The 20,166-nt window shown below is 39.7% G+C and overlaps 2 protein-coding genes across 3 annotated transcripts in view; both read right to left on the bottom strand.

The window, feature by feature from the left end:
- LOC131316131 (potassium channel KAT3-like) overlaps positions 1–14,013 on the bottom strand; it is a 34,732-nt gene extending 20,719 nt beyond the window's left edge. Inside the window, exon 1 of the mRNA XM_058345408.1 lies at positions 13,705–14,013. Within this exon, the coding sequence (XP_058201391.1) occupies positions 13,705–13,922 (218 nt within the window). The 5' untranslated portion in view covers positions 13,923–14,013. The remainder of the gene's footprint in view (positions 1–13,704) is intronic.
- LOC131316032 (potassium channel KAT3-like) overlaps positions 1–20,166 on the bottom strand; it is a 110,935-nt gene that overhangs the window by 21,754 nt on the left and 69,015 nt on the right. The window lies entirely within an intron of this gene.

Here is a 20,166-nt window from a genome sequence, read left to right as displayed (position 1 = left end):
ACCACTACCTGATACCCTCAAGTACGCCTATCTTGGCGAAGGCCAAACATACCCGGTGGTGATCTCCTCCGCTCTCACCGAACTTCAGGAATTTCAATTACTCTCTAAGTTGAGGACACATTCAAAGGCTATTGGATGGTCCATAGCCGATATCAAAGGAATAGATGGATCTCTGTGCTCTCATCACATTTACATGGAGGAGGATGTTAAGCCCTCTCGCCAGCCTCAACGACGATTAAACCCGATTATGAAGGATGTGGTGCGAGCAGAAGTTCTTAAATTGTTGGATGTTGGCATTATTTACCCGATAGCGGATTCCAAGTGGGTGAGCCCGATACAAGTGGTGCCAAAGAAGTCTGGGGTGACTGTGGTGAAAAACGACAAGGATGAGCTTATTCCAATGCGTGTTCAGACTGGCTGGAGGGTGTGCATTGATTATCGGAAGCTGAACGCCAGTACCCGAAAGGACCATTTTCCCCTTCCCTTCATCGATCAAATTTTGGAGAGAGTGGCCGGGCACAAGTTCTACTGCTTTTTGGACGGGTACTCCGGTTATAATCAGATTGAGGTGGCCTTGGAAGATCAAGAGAAAACTACTTTCACGTGCCCATTCGGGACCTTTGCGTATCGTCGTATGCCGTTCGGGCTTTGCAACGCCCCCGGTACCTTCTCGCGGTGTATTATGGGTTTATTCAGTGACATGGTGGAGAAAATTATGGAAGTATTCATGGACGACTTCTCAGTTTTTGGTGACTCCTTTGAGGCTTGTCTTACCAACTTGGGGTTAGTATTAGCCCGGTGCGAGGAAAAGAACCTAGTGCTGAATTGGGAGAAATGTCACTTTATGGTGACCGAAGGCATTGTACTCGGCCATATTGTTTCTTCAAAAGGCATAGAAGTGGATCGGGCAAAAATCGATTTGATTGGGAGTCTTCCGACTCCAAAGTGTTTGAAGGATATCCGATCTTTCTTGGGGCATGCCGGTTTCTATCAGCGGTTTATCAAAGATTTTAGTGCAATTGCCCGGCCTTTATGTCATTTGCTCGCCAAAGATGTGCCGTTCGAGTGGACGCCGGGTTGCGAGGCCGCCTTTGCCAAGCTAAAGTCTAGTCTCACCTCTCCACCTATAGTGCGATCTCCGGATTGGGAATTGCCCTTCGAGCTCATGTGTGACGCTAGTGATTACGCCATTGGAGCTGTTTTGGGCCAAAGGAAAGGGAAAGAGCCGTACGTTATCTACTATGCAAGTAAGACGCTCAATGAGGCTCAAATGAACTATTCGACTACGGAGAAGGAGTTGTTTGCCATAGTCTTTGCGTTGGACAAGTTCCGGCCTTATCTAGTGGGGGCTCCGATTACCGTGTACACCGATCATTCGGCTCTCAAGTACCTTTTTACGAAGCAGGATGCCAAGGCGCGTTTGATTCGGTGGATTTTACTCCTACAAGAGTTTGACCTCACTATTAAGGACAAGAAGGGTGTCGAGAATGTGGTGGCCGATCACTTATCTCGATTAGAATTCGAAGATCATACATCGCACATTCCTATCGGTGACTCCTTTCCCGATGAGCAGCTGTTCTCCATCACTACGGCTCCATGGTACGCGGATATAGTGAACTACTTAGTCACCGGTCTTATGCCTGGACATTGGAATTTGCAGGAGCAGCGTCGGTTTTTGGCTGAGGTGAAACAGTTCTCTTTTGACGACCCGTATTTGTTTAAGTATTGTGTCGACCAACTTGTTCGCCGTTGTGTGCCCGAGTCTGAGCAACATAGTGTTATCCAGTTTTGCCACACGGAGGCTTGTGGCGGCCATTTCTCGTTCAAAAAGACCGCCGCTAAGATTTTACAGTGCGGATTCTATTGGCCACAATTGTACAAGGATACGTTTGCTTTCTGCCGGGCATGTGCGCGCTGTCAACTTCTGGGGTGCGTGACGCGACGTAATGAGATGCCGCTTACCCCCATTTTGATTATTGAAGTGTTTGACTGTTGGGGTATCGACTTCATGGGGCCATTTCCTACATCTTTTGGGTACCTCTACATCTTGTTGGCCGTTGACTATGTCTCCAAATGGGTGGAGGCCATCCCCACTCGTACTAATGATGCCCAAGTGGTCGTTGAATTTCTCCGTGAGTACATTTTGGCGCGATTTGGTATGCCCAGGGCTATCATTAGTGACCAAGGGTCCCACTTTTGCAACCGATCCATTGCGGCCCTCTTGCGGAAGTATTCCATCATTCACAAAGTCTCAACGGCTTATCACCCGCAAACAAATGGCCAAGCGGAGCTTGCAAATTGAGAGATTAAACATATCTTGGAGAAGACGGTTAATCCTACCCGTAAAGATTGGTCAACTCGTTTGGTCGATGCTTTATGGGCTTACCGTACTGCGTACAAGACTATCTTGGGAATGTCACCTTATCGGTTGGTTTACGGGAAAGCATGCCACTTGCCAGTCGAGCTTCAGCATAAAGCGTATTGGGCCATTAAGAAACTAAATTTCAATATGGTACAAGCCGGTGCCCGTCGCAAGCTCCAATTGACGGAACTCGAGGAGTTGAGGTACAATGCTTACGACCATTCTAGCACTTACAAATCTAAACTCAAAGCCAAGCATGATAATAAGATTGTGATTAAAAACTTTGAGCCCGGTCAGCAAGTCTTGTTGTATAATTCTCGATTGCACTTGCATCCCGGGAAGTTGCGCTCACGTTGGGCCGGACCTTATGTTGTCAACAATGTGTCCCCTCACGGGGCAATAGAAGTAGAGAGCATGCGTAATGATTCCTCTTTTAAAGTTAACGGTCAGCGGCTTAAGCCTTTCCTTGGTGGCTTTGAAGCTGGCGAACCCGATGAGGTCTTGGCCGATCCTGTTTTACACGGATGGCCCCTCGTTTTAGCTTGTGTTACTCTAATTTGCACGGGGAGCGAAAGCGTAACCGCTGAACTTAACTGTTTGTCGGACCCGGCCCCCGGGTAGGGGGTACCCTCCATTGACTTGGGTATATGTAGCTCCGCACGCCGCTACTAAAAAAAGGATCGTGTGCCCAGCTCCGGTTAGTAAGGGCAATTTTAATATCAGTGACATAGGGCTTTCATTAGCTTTTCTGATAGGAGTAATTCACAGTGAACCACTCACGTCTTCCAGATTAGCCCCAACGGGGGCGATATAGATCTTAGGTTAGGCCTTGATATTCCCGTGCTCCATTACTGCACTTGGCTCTATCTTGTGCCTGCCTGGTTACGATCTTAGGGGACGCTGGACTTTATTGTTTGGCGGAGTCCAGCTGTGACTTGGACGCTCCGAGCTCTGATATTAAATTCTGTATATTTGTACATTTGTAAATACTGCGTTTCTGCTTTGTTCTTATTTCTCATGTTTCGGGATTTTCTCACCAAAAGATTTCACCAACGCATCATTGTATCGGGCTTTAATTAGTACTTCTTTGTCGTAGTTTGCCGTTAACGATCCATGCTCACCAGATATGTCCCTATCGGGGGCAATTTAGGTCTTTGGGTGCGGCTTGATATTCCCGGGCTTTGGCATTAGGCTCTGTCTTGCATCACTTTGTTTTGATCATAGGGAACGCTGGGCTTAATTGCTTGGCAAGGTCAAGCGGTGAATTTTACTTCGGGCATGATGTAACAACTTTGATGGTCTAGTATAGCCACCCGCGTTTTGCCTACTTGGTGAGACACGGGAAGAAAAGTATGACTCGTGAGATTGCGTGAAAATCGGGTGGTGTCCTTTGTTTTTCTTTGTATATATGTTTGTTGGCGCCCGGATAACACGAGCCGGGCGGTTCTAATGTCATTTGGCTCTTAGTAGGTAGTTCGAGCTTAAGTCTTTTGTAGGGTGTACGTGCTACCACACCAGCCTTGGTGGATTGGATCTAACGTCGGAGTGATTGAGGCATTCAGGAGCCCTAAGCATGGGTGCGATTACGTGTCGCGGTTGTTAGTCCAATAAAGCTTTGGCCATGATCCTGTGTGACTAGCTGTGGTTCCGTTGGAAGAGCCGAAGGAGTCGACCTTGGAAGCCGTTCGGATGACAAACGGAGCCGGTGACGTAAAAACTTCCAACTTGGTCGAGGTATAAGGGGGTTGACATTCCCCCATAGGTACGATCTTTTGTTCCTTTTTCCCTACTGTTGTTCTCCATGCTATGAGGGCATAGCATATTTCAAGTTGGGGGGAGGGACATAAATCGGATATTTATGTTTTATGCTTTTTGTTTAAATTTTTCGTTTTTGGTAGATCAATCCTTCCGTTATTACAAGTTAGTGGAATGGATCAACTTAGCACTTGGTCAATAGTTTATTAATTGACAAGAGTTCGTGTAAATATTTTTGTTAAACTTGTTCTGTCCAACTCGTATGCATGCTAAAGGGCGAGAAATTAAGTGTTGAGTGTGTTGTGAGCAGGTTTGACCCATATCCCGTTGATTGTTCTCAGTATATTCTTAGTTAGGTTTTAATCTCATGTCATGCCTAAACATGTTCGTTATCTACTTTAAATCGCTTCGGAATCTATGGCATATGTAAGAAATGATACAAGGCCATCTTTGCTTGATTAAAACCACAAGAGAATCTCATTGTCCTTTAAAAATAAAGCCTAGTCCGCGTCTCACTCTTATCCATAGGAAACCGGATGTTTGGGTGGAAGTTGGTTTTAAGCTTTGCTGGGGCTGACTTCAGGTTTACAGGCTCCGGGTGTATCTTAAAGGTGGCGCTGGGCGTCGGCATTGGCTATAGGGTGGCAAAGTTGAACTTCTGGAGATAAGCTACCCGAATCGATACGGCCCGTAAGGCGTATCGATACGCGTTTGTTTCGTGGCCAATCAGAGAGCTGCGTATCGATACGGATTTTGGACCGTATCGATACGCGTGGGTTAAAATCGAAATCTGCAGTTATTAAGGTCGGCCTCTTCATCTTCCCAAACTCCATTCTCTCTCACTAACCCTCCATAACCGCCCAAGCTCACCGAAACCCAACCCCAAAAACACCAAAATCAACCCCAAAACTCCATAATCTTTCATCAAAACTCCAAGCTTTCAAGGAATTCCAAAGGTTTTCAAGGATTTCAAGTCAAATCCTACTCGTACCAAGGTAAATCCTCTCTCTCTCTCTCTCTTTATGCGCATCATCTCCCATTGTTCTTCCTCTATATTAACTCCAAACCTTGATTACCCACTATATTGCCATGCATTGCTATTTTGAACCATCCTACCATGTTTCTAAACCCCAACTTCCGAAATCACCCATGAACCCCTGTTTCCTAGATTTTTGAAATTTTGATTGGTTTTGGGACTGGAATTGCATAGCGAAGTTACCATTTGTGTACTTAAGTTTAGAAGCAGAATCTGTGTAGTACAACTCAGAGGTGTTGTGGATTCTGTCTGGCCGCCTGTTTTTGTTGAAATTTGCGCGTTCCTGGCTGCAATCTGGGTTGTTTTCTGTAGTATTTTGTTTCAAGATTTGGGATATTGTTCTGTTTGGTAGGTTTTGCATGCAATGGTGAGAACAAAGACTGTGGTTTCTAAGGGCAAGGCTCCGGCTTCTTCTTCGCAACAAGCGGAGGAGATAGTGCAGGAAATGGAAGAGGAGGAGGAAATGATTGCGAACCCGCAAAAGCGAGGCCAGGCTAAGAGGAGGACGGAGGCTGAAATTCGTGCCGCAACTCAAAAGAAATGGGAAGAAGGGATTCGGAACCGGGGGTTCAAGAATGAACGACATGTTGACGTCGACAACCTTGGTATCGAGAATCCGTTTGTTCGTCGCATCCGCGACCAAGGTTTGTCTTACTACCTTGCCCCTAACCCTAGTTACAACAAAGAGCTTGTCGTAGAATTTTACAAAAACATGAAAATTCCGCTTGAGGAGGATGAGAAGAAGGATGATGCCAAGGTAACATCAAAAATTGGGAAGATTACTATCGAGGTGACTTCAGGGTTTATTGCACGGGTTTTGAATTACCGCCAACCACCCGCGGACGATGTGAATTATCTCGATGAGGAGTATGTGGCGGACGAGACCGTTGTTCAGGAATTGTACAAAAATCCTAGGGAGGCAAGTCTCCCTCATGTGCCTGGGAAGTTTAAGGAAGTTTATCGGCTCGTTAATCAACTAGTGCACCACAATTTCAACCCGAGGGGGACGGAGAACAAGCCGGATAGTTACGAGGGGGGAATGATTCACGCGTTCATGAATCCAAATGTGGTGTGTGACTGGGCAAAGGTTATATTTCAGGAGATGATTGACTTCAAAGCCAAGGCCCAACCAACTCTAGGTTGCCTTTTCCATGTTTGGTGACCGTTATGTGTTTGGCTCAGAAGGTTCCCGCTTCCAAGTTTCCGGAGCGTGAAAAGCTCAATCCGGGGGATATAAACAGTTCCATACTCACCCGGAGTATCTCTCAGTCTTGACCTACTGCTGCTGCTGCCCCACGTGGGGAGTACTTGACTACTTTGCCACCAAAGGGTGCAAAGTCGGCTGCTTGGAACAAATTGTTGTTTTGCCAAGGGGTGGCCACTATGGGATGCCTGAAGAAACTGAAAAAGGAGACCCGAGCCAATGCAAGGAGGCAGCGAAAGATTGATCATAAGTTAGACTGGGTTCTGAGCCAAGGAGTGGGGCAAGCCAGTGAGCAATATGTACCACCGCCCGAGGAGCCTGATGAGGACAGTGATGATTTTGCTGGGGAGGAGCCTGTGTTTGTGGATGACGAGTAGTTTGGTGGAGTAGTTGGAAATCCCTCAACTTGGTCGGGGTGCTTGGTGGTTGACAGCCCACCTCTTATCTTTTATTTCGTTGTTTTTAGTTTAGTTTGGTTTAGTTTAACTCTAACTTAATAGTTTAGTAAGTTTTTGTTGAGGCCGGCATGTGGCCTATGACTTGGTAGTTGGAGTTGGAGGCGGCCAAGGGTAGTTGAACCAAGCTAGTATATGGCCGCCATCCTGTTTTGCTAACCGTTCTTTGATTTAAAACCAAGGTCAATATATGCTATGAAGCCCTTAGTAGATCTTTAATATGCCTTGATTCCATTTCGATTTATTACCTGATAGTTAGTATATTTAGTCTGTGGCATGCTTTCTTTCGGCAATTCAGTTTTCAATCGTTTAGTCGTAAGTTCTGTTTAATGGTGCTCTCCACTTATAAGGCATGGTATTTTTGTTCCCCGTGCCTAATTCGAGCACCCTTCTTGTGGGATATGGTTACATTGGTTGGAATTGGTTAAGTTATAGCTTCGTATCCGTCTTTTGTCTTTTGGCGCTCGTTTTGGATACTTGATTATAACTTGCTCAATATTTAGTTGATCGCTAAATTGTTGGCTGCGAGTTGTTTTGGAATAATTAAGTTATTTTAACTCTTGCCAATTAGTTGCAGTTTGAGTAGGTGCTAAGTAGCTCTGTCGGAAGGATGGACAGGCGTTCTTTATTTCATTTAGTTTCTATTTTGTTGCTAGGGGCTAGCAACGCTCAAGTTGGGGGGTGTGATACGCACCTAAGATTGCTTGATCGTGGTGCTTACGTCCGTTAGTTAGAAGTGCTTTTAGCTATTATTGTCGTTTTTAGTCAATATTGCTCGTAAGGTAGTTTGTTGAGTGTTTCAGGCAAAATGCCCTTAAAAGGCGTATTTTGAGTGCAAAGTTAACCCCCAAGTTAATTCAAGAATCATCGCTCGGTGGAACTTGTGCCAAAGTGACCAAAGAACGAAGGCGAGGAGCATCGGGCAAGCCAACGGTCGGCGGGTGTCAAGATTGGGAGGTTGGCTTGAAGAACCAGAAATAAGCATTCCGTATCGATACGGATTTAAGGCGTATCGATACGCGTTTGTTACCTTTCCAAGCAGAGCTTCCCGTATCGATACGGCCATAATCTGTATCGATACGGAATTGTTACGGGAGATTGGCCTTTTCAGCTTAACGATGTGGTATCGATACTTTGCTTATTCTGTATCGATACGGAGAGCCTTCGGCCAAATATTTTGCTACTTTTTGGGCTTTCCATTTAAAGAATACTTGCCTTTTATAGTATGTTTTTAGATATTTGAGGAGAGAGAAACCCATTGTGTATAAATAGGGGTCTCCTCTCTCCCTTTTGTATCTAGGTCTTTAATAGCTTTTATTTTTCCTCCATTAATGGTCTTTTAAGCTTTTCAAGTTATTTCCTTAAGAACTCAAGTAAGTAATTCTCGTTTGTTAATTTCTCGTTTATTAAAGTTGTTCCTACGGACTAGATCTTTTATAATATCAAGTTTGTTTTCGTTTTTATCGGTTAAAAGTCATGTCTTGTTTTTATGCTTTCTTTCATGCTTTAGCTATGTGTGAGTAGTTGATAGGCCAAGTCTCGGGGTAATCTTTCCCGAGTACTTAAGTGGTTATTTGGTTCTCAAACCTTCGGGCTTTAAATCTTGGTTTTTGGAATCGGATTAACCTAGCCTTTTTGGTCTAAGCGAGGCGTGTTAACTCCTTGGTATGAAGTTTAGTCAAGCGGTCTTGGCAAGCGACATATTGAAGGCTCGTGGCCCCCTACGTGTTAGATACATTAGCAAAAAATAGGTTGATTTAATTCCGGTTAATCACATCTTTTGATAAACGTAGTCATTAAAGCTAAATTCTCCGGGCGTTAGCACACGGTCGTGGCTCTCGCCTGAGTTATATTGAGAACCGGTAATATCCTTTGTCAAGGGTTAGACGATCCCTAAACTTGCCTCCTTTAAGTTAATCGAGCGTTTTCCAGTCTTTTGCCTTGGTAATTTTCCACCGTTAGAAGTAAAACTAAGTTGGCTGTCTTAAACGCCACAATCCACCATACAAAACCTACAATCCAAGTAAGCTATATTCGAATTCTCTGTGGGTACGATCCCGGACTTTCGGATATTATGCTACCGACGATCTAGCCCTACGCTTGGGGTTTTCAACCTTATATTTGAAGGCAAGGTTTGAGGCGAAGCAGAAATCGAGAAAGTTAGAAACATGACACCTAGGGTATGGTTAACGAAAAGGCGTGTTTTGAAAGGGTGAAATATTTTGGAAACCGCAATGTGGCCGAACATGGTAGCCCATTGTGTGGTGTGTGTTTTGTGTGCCAATGGAAACCCGGTGCGGCGGAACCATTGTGAAGATACTCGGAAGACCGGAACGGCGGAACCAAGGTTGGGTGTGTGGCTTGGTTATCCGCGGAGAGGAGCCAATGCAAAATGTTGCCAATGGGAACCCGGTGCGGCGGAACCATTGTGAAGATACTCGGGAGACCGGAACAGCGAAACCGAGGTTGGGTGTGTTAAAAACGGATTTTGAAAATGTTGATTTGGTTATGAAAAGTGAAAATGGAGACACGGTCTACGATGAATCGCGTAGGAGAAACTCAGAATCTTGGACACCAATGTTGATTGAATATCGAATGTAGATGTGTCATTGTTAACTATTTTGGCTAGTTAAGCTTGCACTATGTGGGGAAATTGTTGATATTGTTTGTAAGTTAAGGGTTAGAGGGCATGGGTTATTCTATTAAGCATTCGTAGCTCACGGTGTTACTCTTGGTGACCCTAACATATTATATTGGTGGCGACGCCGGTATAATGTGTCAGATTTTATAGATGAACATGGTGAATTTTACACCTTAGAAGCGTTTAGAGCCGAAGAGCTGGCCAGAATGGAAGAAGAAGCGGAGTAGTAGATAGAAACCTTAGTCTACCCTCCTTTTGTTTAATAAAGTACTCTTGAGAGAATTATGTTGTAATATTGAGCCAGACTCTATTTAAATTTTCAATGAAAATGTCTTCTTTAACGTACCCAAAATTGGGGGCGTTACAGTTTGTTTATATGTTGATTAAAGTTAACCGGAGGATATACTTGAGCTGTTCATTTTTTGCATATTGAAATTTTGCAAATAGAGACCTTCAAAAAATTAGAGGGACAAAACTGAATAATTTATTCAAAACTAATTTCGGGTCGTATTTTCAGGTACGAACATGCATTAGTACAAAAACCATAGTTTGGTATGAGCTCACAATAATATGCATCAACCTTTTTAAAATAAAACTGCAAACTCTGGCGGGCAGCCTTCTGGATCACATTGGACCCACCTAACACCAAGAATGCACCAATCTACCCCCATCCCAAGACTCGGAAAAATTATTACTTGCTCTTCCACTACGCCACATGGTGTTTTTAGGGGCTCTAACATAAATAGAACTATGAGAGGGCTATGGGAGCTAAGGCCCCACGTAGTTTCGGGTTTTATTTTTTAAATATTAAGATTAGTTTTTTTTTTGTTAAGAGCATCTATATTTTTTTTGGTAGTGGGTGTTATTTAAACATTTAAAAATGCTTTAGACTATGTCCGTTTTGGCTCTCTCTCTCTCTCTCTCTCTCTCTCTCTCTCTCTCTCTCTCTCTCTCTCTCTCTCTCTCTCTCTCTCTCTCTCTCTCAGCGATGGAGCCAGGAATCAAAATCGGAGGGGGCCGAAATATTAAAGAAATTTTGGTTCAATGATTTTTTCAAGACTAAATCCACTCATTCGAGTATCCATGGGACGATTTTGATAAATTGAAGGATTAATCTCAATCATTGTTGTTATCATATAATTTAGCAAACACATTATCGTTATTGCACGATCCTCCCTTCATTCCTAAATAATTGTCCAGCGCGCAAATCTAAGTCTTATAAAAGATACATGTTTTTTCGTTAAAATATCTAAATTTTTTTCACAATCTAATAGAACTTATTGTCATCTATTGATTTGTGAAAAAATAATAATTTTTTTAACAAAACAAATGCATCTTTTTAAAGGACTAGGTTTGCGCGCCGGATACTTATTTAGGGACGAATGGAGTATCATTCACCATAATTTAGTGTTCTCGAAATAAAAATTATTCTTAACTTTATTTATGTTTGTAAGTTTTATATTTTTTTTATCAATATTTATACAAAAAAATTTGTAAAATATACTCCAAAATGTGAAATTAGGTGGGGCCAAGGCCACCCCAGCCCCTACATACCTTCCCCCCCTCTCTCTTTCTCTCTGCGCGCGGTCTCCAATCAGTTTTCTCTTCAATTATTACTCTCATTTCTCTTTCTATTTTTTTCACTCATTACCCAACAAAAACTCTTTCAAAACCCAAACCAAGTAAATTACTCCCTCCGTCCCAATTTACTTATCCCAATTCTATTCTAACTGAATTAAAAAATTAATTATATCTTTAAAGTGGTAATGAATTTTATATCCAATATGAATTTTATTTGATAGATCTCGATTTGTTCTATAATTCAATGTTTTCAAAATCACCTAAAACATTATAAATTACAAGATATAATTAATTAAAAAGTGGCACGAACTTCCAAAAATTACAATTAAATTGGGACGAGGAGTATTAGATTTCTGAACCTTGAAATTTTAAAATTTGTTGTTCATAATTCAGCCACCACGTTTAAGAAATTCGGGTCCTGTCCCTGACTCTATCACCACACATTCACGTGAGGTCTATACACTTTTGTTCTGGATCCCACGTGAATGTGTGATAGTAAAGATCCTGAAGCATCACGTGATGGTGCTCTAGAAGAGCATAATAATTACTCAAGACTGGCGCCATTTTCAGCACAAGTAGAATACAAGACTTTCCATTGGTTATTACCTTAAACTGCTGAACTATAGTTGTAGTAATAGTTAGAAATTGGAGTTCTGCGTGGAAAGGAAGCAGAGTTAGGCCTCGTTCCGAAAACGGAAATAAACACTTATTTTTTAAGAAGGCAATTTCAAGCTAAAAAATCATGTGTTTATGTAAATAATTTTCCTATCAATATGGATCTTGTTTGATAAATCTCATTGAGATCTTTTATATGGTGAAAAAAAAATTGAAATATAATTTTTCATTTATATTATTTTTGAGTTTGAAAATGTAAAATAAGTACTTATTTTTTAAGAAGGCGTTCTGAAACGGAGCCTTAGTGAGAGAAACTCTAGGGTGGGCCCCCCCCCCCCCCCCCCCCCCCCCCCCCTCATTTTTGCTCATTTTCGCCATCTTTCTTCATTTTCGCCTCTCAATCTCCCTTCTCCAGGCTTCTCCTGTCTTCCCCTTTTTTTTTCTACGCACATGGTTGTCAAGTGATTGAGACTCTCTCCTTCGGGAGATGAGACCTCTTATTCTCTTCATCATTTTTGGATTCAGCAGTCAGATCTAGGGTTCTAGGTTCTTTTTTTTGAAACTAGTTCACCAGAGACGAAGTGCCTTCAGTCTGCGGCGGGACGAGTTCGAGTTGGTGCAGCGGGTCATGATCGAGGAGGGTTTGCTCTGTGTTCATATATGGTCACTCAACTTTGGCTTTTCTAACCCATCTTCATGAGTGTTTTACGGGTCCAGCTGCAACGTCGTGGTTCCAAGCGGCTTTTCTTTTTTTGATTTTGTTGTTTTTGTATTTTTAGACCGATAGTGTCTACTTTTATTATACTGTTTTCATATATATATAATATCTTCATTTTCTGGTTGGTCCAAAAATAGTTAGAAAGTGATAAACTTTGAAATACAACTCATGCTTCAAATTTGTAAAAAGAGATCAAATATGCCTTACAAATTTATAAATGCATACATACATACACACACATATATATATAGGTATATTAGTCCATTTCACATGAAAGGGTCCTCATTTTAGTTAAAATACAGACCTTTCAATTTCTCCCATTTTCCGATCGAATTTCGATTATCCGAGCCGCTCTATGTGATCAGAATGTGATTTTAAGAGTATCCATGAGAAATCGGGAAAAAAATGACCGGGAAGGGATTGATTTGAGAAGTTTTTATTTGAATCGTTCAATAAAAAACTGTTCACAATTGTTCGGATGAAGCCCTTTCCGGTCATTTTTTTTGTCGATTTCTCGTGGGTACTCTTAAAATCATGTTCTGAACACATTGAGCGGCTTGGATTATCGAAATTCAATCTGAAAAGGAGGGGTCTGCATTTTAACTAAAATAAGGACCCCTCATTTGAAACGAACCGTGTGTGTCTATATATATGTATGTATGTATAATAATGATAAGATAGTGTTTAAAGGATTTTTACTGGAAAAACGTTCAAGTTTTTTATATTCGTTAACAGATGGTTCTGCTCTCTTTGAGTTTTGGTTTTGGCTTCTTCTTCTTCTTCTTTTTTTTTTGTCTTAGTTTGTTCAGTGTGTTTGGGGTGTTCAGAGGTTGTTTCAGTGTAAATTCTCACTTTGGCTTTTTGGTCGGTTCTTTGCCTTCTTTTGATTTGGTTCTCGGGTGGCGTTTTCGCCGGTGTACTCTCGATCCATTAAATCTTTGTAATCTTTTACAAAAATTTATAAAAAAAAAAATTTGCTTATAAAAAAAAAAAAAAACACAGATGGTTCTGCTCGAGATATTAACAGTACGTTAATACATAAATTAACCTTACTCAGACCAACATTTCCAGTTCTCTTCATATTTTTACGCCATACATACATAATTATGTACATGATATGACGCGCATATATATATACACACACACTCATATATGCGTCTGTGTGTGACAAGATACATCACGGTATCAGTTATTCGGTCATATGACGGCTGAGTCGGAAAGAAATCGCCAATAAATAGGTAAATAGCGACATCAGAGGTCCAAAATCTCGTTATTCAGAATATTTGTGTATGCGTTGGTTTGAAGAATATTTCGGGAAGGGAAGGAACAGTACGTACCGGTATCTACGGTCGAATGGGGCGATGATATATTTCCTGAGGTGGAGAGAATTAGCATCATCCACAATGGTCCCGAAAGCCGGCAAAAGACTGCTGGAAACAGTTGCTAAGTTGTCTATATCATCACTTGATCTCCTTCTGTACAACAAAGGCGGCACAGGCCGTGACCTATTTTCCGATGCCAAGGAAGTTGAAGCTGACCTTCTTTCCGTCAACATCTGTTGAGAGAGAGAGAGAGGGAGAGAGAGGGGTAATAGCTCAAGTTGATAGGAGTAATTGTTTGGCCTTAATTAATAGAATACATGCATTATGAAGAGTATAGTTCAAGTTCACAAAATTGTTTGAGCTAGCTCGATAGAATGGTGTAGATATAATTGTATGAGCTCAATTGTATACTCTATCTCTCCTAAAAAGATTGTTCGGACCATAAGACAATAACTTTACAAAAAAGGACATTTTTATTAACATTAAAAAAAAACAGATTTTGATAAATTAAAAGAACTCATTGATATTTAGTAACTAGAGGCAAAAAGTTTGAATTTTTTTTTGACAAAAATACAGCATTTTTAAGTTCTCTTTGCGGACCTGACAATTTTTTTTAGGACGGAGGTAGTATTACAAGGTGTTTGTGTGTGTGAGGAAAATATGTGATCAAAACTATTATCCTATAGAATACGGATTTGGAAATCATGTAGTGCACACCTATACAAGGCGTAGCGCGGCATCCGAGCCGTCTGTTCGGCAATTAATGGTTCAAACTTTATCTTGGCTTCTACAAACCCAAGTCGTCCATTACCAAGATGAGACCTAGACTATTGATTACCGACACGGACAACTTCAATGCCGCTCTTTAGTGCACCCCACATTACAAGATCCCCGTACAATAATGTCAATGGTGGAAAGAATATTAATTAATATTACAAATTGTAAAGGACAAGAAAGAGTGACACCACTTTATGTCAACTCCAAATAATTTTGAGCTTAATAAAATAGTGTACATATTTTGACATATTGTCGATGCAACAACAGTATGCAAATAATTATATTCGTGTTAACAAACCAAAACAAGAATGGTGTGATTGCAAAATTTTCAAATTATTATATTCCACAAGTCATATGGAGTGTGTGTGTGTCTATATATATATAGAGAGAGAGACAGACAGTTTTTATTTGAACCATTCGATAAAAAATAAACAAAAACTGCTCGGATGAAGCCTTTCAAGTCATTTTTTTTGCTGATTTCTCGCGTGTACCCTTAAAATCATGTTCTGAACACATTGAGCGGCTTGGATCATCGAAATTCTATCGGGAAAGGGAGGTCCTTATTTTATTAAGTTAAAGTGGTCCTTAGGAGAAGGAGACTCATATACAGTCATTTTCAAATAAGGAGGTCCTTATTTTTTATCGAACGGTTCAAATAAAAACTGCTCGGATGAAGCTCTTCTCGATCATTTTTTTTGCTGATTCCTCGCGGGCACTCTTAAAATCATATTCTGAACACATTGAGCGGCTCGGATCATCGAAATTCGAACGGAAAATGGGAGAAATGGAGAGGTCCTTATTTTAACTAAAATAGTTAAAATAAGGACCTCCTTATTTGAAAATGACTGTATATATATATATATATATATATATATATATATATATATATATATATATATATATATATATATGACTTGGATCCTCTCCAATCCCTCAGCCTGACTAGACAGTTCGTTCACCCATTTATGTGTCCTTTTTCTGAGACCATCTCATTATTCACAATGATCGAGACCGTTCATGTTTTAGACTTCGTCGATTTCATCAGTCAAACCAAAATTTATATTGATCGGATGGCATTTTGATATGACTATAGAGCACATTGGTCTTGAAAAAAAATTGCAACACTAGATCAAAAACTCATTTTTTTTTCAAAAACGTGTGTTTCGAAATCATATAAAATAGTATCCTCACAACATGATTTTTGACATGTTTGATGATCTCGAAGATGCCTTTGGCCCAAAGCCACATAAACAAGCCACAGGAGTCAAAATGTGTGAGTGCATTACCTCGCGACATGGCCAAGGATGGAACTAGGGGGTCTAGTGGCGACAGCCGCCACGCCAAGAATTTTAGAAAATACAATTATTATATGTGATTTTTTTTTATCCCCAACTTATATAGTCTTGCCATTGCTAGGTTTTTTTTCTTATTTTTTATTATATACTAGTCATAAATTTTCTATTTTTTTCAAGAAAAGAGACCCAAAAAAGTATTCCTAGGCCAAAGTGAAATAATATAGATGATGATGTGTAATTAAGAAAAAAAAACTCCACATTCTAACCCTAGAACAATTTAACCTAAAAAATTAAGGGAATTTAATTATAATGTCACTCCCCAAATTTATAATGCCACTTCCAAAAGGGAGTGCGGTTATCAATTTGGAAAATTCATATAGGGATTTGAGGAGTGACATTATAAATTTGGGGAGTGGCATTATCAATCCCCAAAATTAAAGTTAGTCTTTTTTCACACTCCATGTACAAATAATAAACATCATTTACTATAGTTTTAGCTATGTTATTTTAATTTTTTCTAAAGTTGATGACTATTAATATTGTAATGCTTCTTCTTTTTTTAATATACATTTCGCCACTACTTGGGTAAAATCCTGGTTCCATCCCTGAATGTGGCATGAGAGTGAAAGAGGTGCAAAGAAAGTTATCTAACTACTCTAACATTTTTTTTTTTTGGCTCGGCAATCGAAACTTTGAGTGGGTGGAGAGTTGGTTGCCATCCAACTTTCTGTTGGAGGGTATTGTTTTAGTTGTTCTTTTTTCTTGTTCGAACTAGTAAGTATGTAATCTTACAGTGTTCGCCGATAAAAATAAAACCAAATGAACGGTCCCAATGATTGAAATGTTCTCACAAATATTAGGCCGACGGACAGAACCGTGGAGAGAGAGAGAGAGAGAGAGAGAGAGAGAGAGAGAGAGAGAGAGGTGCAGTTCATGTTCACGGAGAGAGAGAGAGGTGCAGTTCATGTTCACGGATTGTCCGAGCTCATTATAGGTTTAGATGGGGAAGGTGGTACATAGGTTTCACAAGGAATTAATTAAAAAAAAATCCATGGATAGATAAAGGTCGGTTTATTAAGCTTTGACTTATCAGAAAAAAAAACTTCAAAAGCACTTGTTCTTTGGACACCTTTTTTTCTTTTTCCTTTTTTCTATCAGGATTCAAAAGCTACAGTTAAAGATTCTCAAGGAGTCAAGAAACACTTCGCAGCCGTCCGATTAGTGGAAATTTTGGATATTTGGATGGAGTAGATTATTGCATAACTGCTACTAGTGGACCGATTTCAATTCCTTGAGTTTGAAGAAAAGCTAATCCCATGTTCAAAAGAGGAAGAAAAGCTAATCCCTATATTGTAGCTGATAAAAAAAAATCCCTACAGAGATCTACCTCTTAATTATTCCATCCGTTTCATTTTGTTATTAATCTTATACTCCACTTCGGGATGTCAAAAAACATTGTCCCATTTGAAAAGTCCGTGGAAAAAATGTATGGATTTCCAAAACATGTATGTTCCCTTAAAAAGTTAGAAATCTCAAAATGGGCTTAACAAAATGGGACGAATTGAGTGTTAAATTATGACCATGTCTTAAACTTCTTCCTCTTTTATGCCCATGCATATTTTGTCAATTAAATCTATGTTGTACTTAGAGATAGCACACTGTTTGACGTTTGACATGTTGTATCAATGGTGGTTTCTATCACCACGTATATATGGTGATCGATAGACCAAAAATTCAGTCTTAACCAATTCAAACCAAGTGGTTGATCCTTGATTAATTACCACGAAAGCAAATTTCCGAACCAATCGAGTCTGTGCATATAAACTTGGAGATCATTGTCAGGGACACGTATGTGGACAGGACATGCATGTATTCCTTCTAGCTTATCTTCATTATTAATAAAAATCATCCTCCTTAATTTTGATCTGTTTTAATTTGATAGTTGTAGCTAATTAATTTTGGTCTCTTTCGTATAGCTTTTTGTGCTGACGTACACTAATCATGTCTTCTTCTTTTTTATTGTTGCTCCAACAATAATTCCACTCGTGTGTGTGTATATATATATATATATATATATATATATATATATATATATATATATATATATATATATATATATATATATTTAGCTATATTCAACTTTACAAATGAATATAATCATAATATTTTTTGTTAACCCTAATAATTAATTGAATGCCTACATTAAAATAATAATAGTAATGTACGATGATAGGCCGAAATATGATCGGTTAATAAATTAAGGACTAATTGTAATAAGTCATTAGTTCTTTTGGTCGAATTCATATGTTAAATAACCTCAGGGGCCTAACTATAATAAAAGTATCTTTTTTTCAAAATCATAACCTTCATGTACAGTGGGTATCAGAAAAACAAGGGTGAAAGACCTCCGCGACTCCGGGATCATTTTCTTTCACTCCGGAACATTCAAAACCAATACGTAAACATTTATTATACTTAGGAGAGAGTAGGAGAAGCATTTTATCTACCTCGAATTCGGTCGGAAAGCGAGAAGCGGGTTCCGGACGGTTTCGGAAAAATTGAAGGAGACGACGGAGCACGGGACGCCGGGCCTAACTCCGGTGATTGGAACTAGGTTCTGTGATGCCGAGGCAAGGGTTAGGAGAGGCGTAGGTCGAATTGGCATTCAAAGCATGTGACCGCGACCCTCTTCATTTTCTCTCTCTAGATTTTCACCATGGACGATTTTCCTTTCTCATTTCCTTCTCTTTCTACTGTCGGCAGTGGTGGTTTTCTTTTTTCTTTTTTTTGGGGCGTGGGGGGGAAAGGAGCAGTGTATATAAAGGGAGGTGGAGAGAAGAGTGGGGTGCAAGAAATGGGGTAGGGGAGGTGGCTGCAGAAAAAGGGAAAGGGGGGATGGTTCGGATGGGTGTGGGGAACAAGTAAAGAGAGAGCGGGGGCAGGGAGGAGCACATTTTGGTGGTGGAAAAATTTTACAGTACATATGGCACAAGGTATAAATACATATATTCACATTTACACAATTAAAGGATTCATTTAATACAAAACAAATACTAATCACAATTACCAATAAAATATATTTTGAAATCACATGAATAGTTAGAAAAATAATTAGTTAATAAAATTTGGAACAATAATATATTTTTTTTTTTGAACTGTAGTTTTTCATTATTCGAAAAATAAATAGGGCCAAAAATTCGGGTCGTTACAGATCTACCTCTTAATTACTCCATCCGTCTCATTTTGTTATTAGTCTTATATTCCACTTCGGGATGTCCCTAAATGTTGGTCCTATTTGAAAAGTCGGCAGAAAAAAAGTATAGATTTCCAAAACATGTATGTTCCCTTAAAAAGTTAGAAATCCCAAAATGGGCTTAACAAAATGGGACGAAGTGAGTGTTAAATTATGACCATGTCTTAAACTTCTTCCTCTTTTATGACCATGCATATTATATCAATAAATCTATGTCGTACTTAGAGATAGCACACTGTTTAACATTTGACATGTTGTATCAATGGTGATTTCTATCACCACATACATTTGGTGATCGACAGACTAAAAATTCAGTCTTAACCAATTCAAACCGAGTGGTTGATCCTTTATAAATTATCACGAAAGCAAAAGTCCGAACCAATCGAGTCTGTGCATATATACTCAGACATCATTGTCAAGGACACGTATGTGGACAGGACATGCATGTATTCCTTCTAGCTTATCTTCATTATTAATAAAAATCATCCTCCTTAATTTTGTTCGGTTTTAATTTGATAGTTGCAGCTAATTAATTTTGGTCTCTTTCAGTGAGTACTTCTAGCCTTTTGTGGTGACATATATTAAGGGGAGTGATTTTGCCACTCCCCAAACTGTTAACTGCACTCCTCAGGAGAGTGCCAAAATTAATATAAGTTCATTTTGTCAATTTCCCCAAATTGTTAGTAACTTTTAGGGTTTTCAAATTGTTAACTTTTGAAGAGTGACAAAACCAATATTAGTTGATTTTGGCACTCTCCTGAGGAGTGCAGTTAACAGTTTGGGGAGTGGCAAAATCACTCTCCTAAACTAAAAGTATTTTGGGAAATTTATGAAGGTTAGTTTGTGGAAATCTAAATATGTTTTTGCTTGGCTTTGCAAAGTAGAATATTGTTTTGGGCCATTCTAAGAGAACATGGATGACTGACATTTAAGAGACAAAAATAAAATTGTAAAACACTAAACCCATCTAACGAAATGTGGAAGTTTATTACTTGAATATTCACAATATTAACCCGATAGTTTTATTTTTTTGTTATATTTTAACCCTTAGCCTTTAGTAATTAATGTTGGTATCCTCGTAGTTCAAAGGTTACAATTATATATTTTTATTCAAAATTCTACATAGGGGCGAGCCTATACTTTCATAGGAAT

The sequence above is a fragment of the Rhododendron vialii genome, chromosome 2a, assembly GCF_030253575.1.
Source record: "Rhododendron vialii isolate Sample 1 chromosome 2a, ASM3025357v1".
NCBI classification, from domain to species: domain Eukaryota; kingdom Viridiplantae; phylum Streptophyta; class Magnoliopsida; order Ericales; family Ericaceae; genus Rhododendron; species Rhododendron vialii.
Note: the sequence above shows the minus strand (reverse complement) of the source record. Positions and strands in the feature narration are given on the sequence as shown.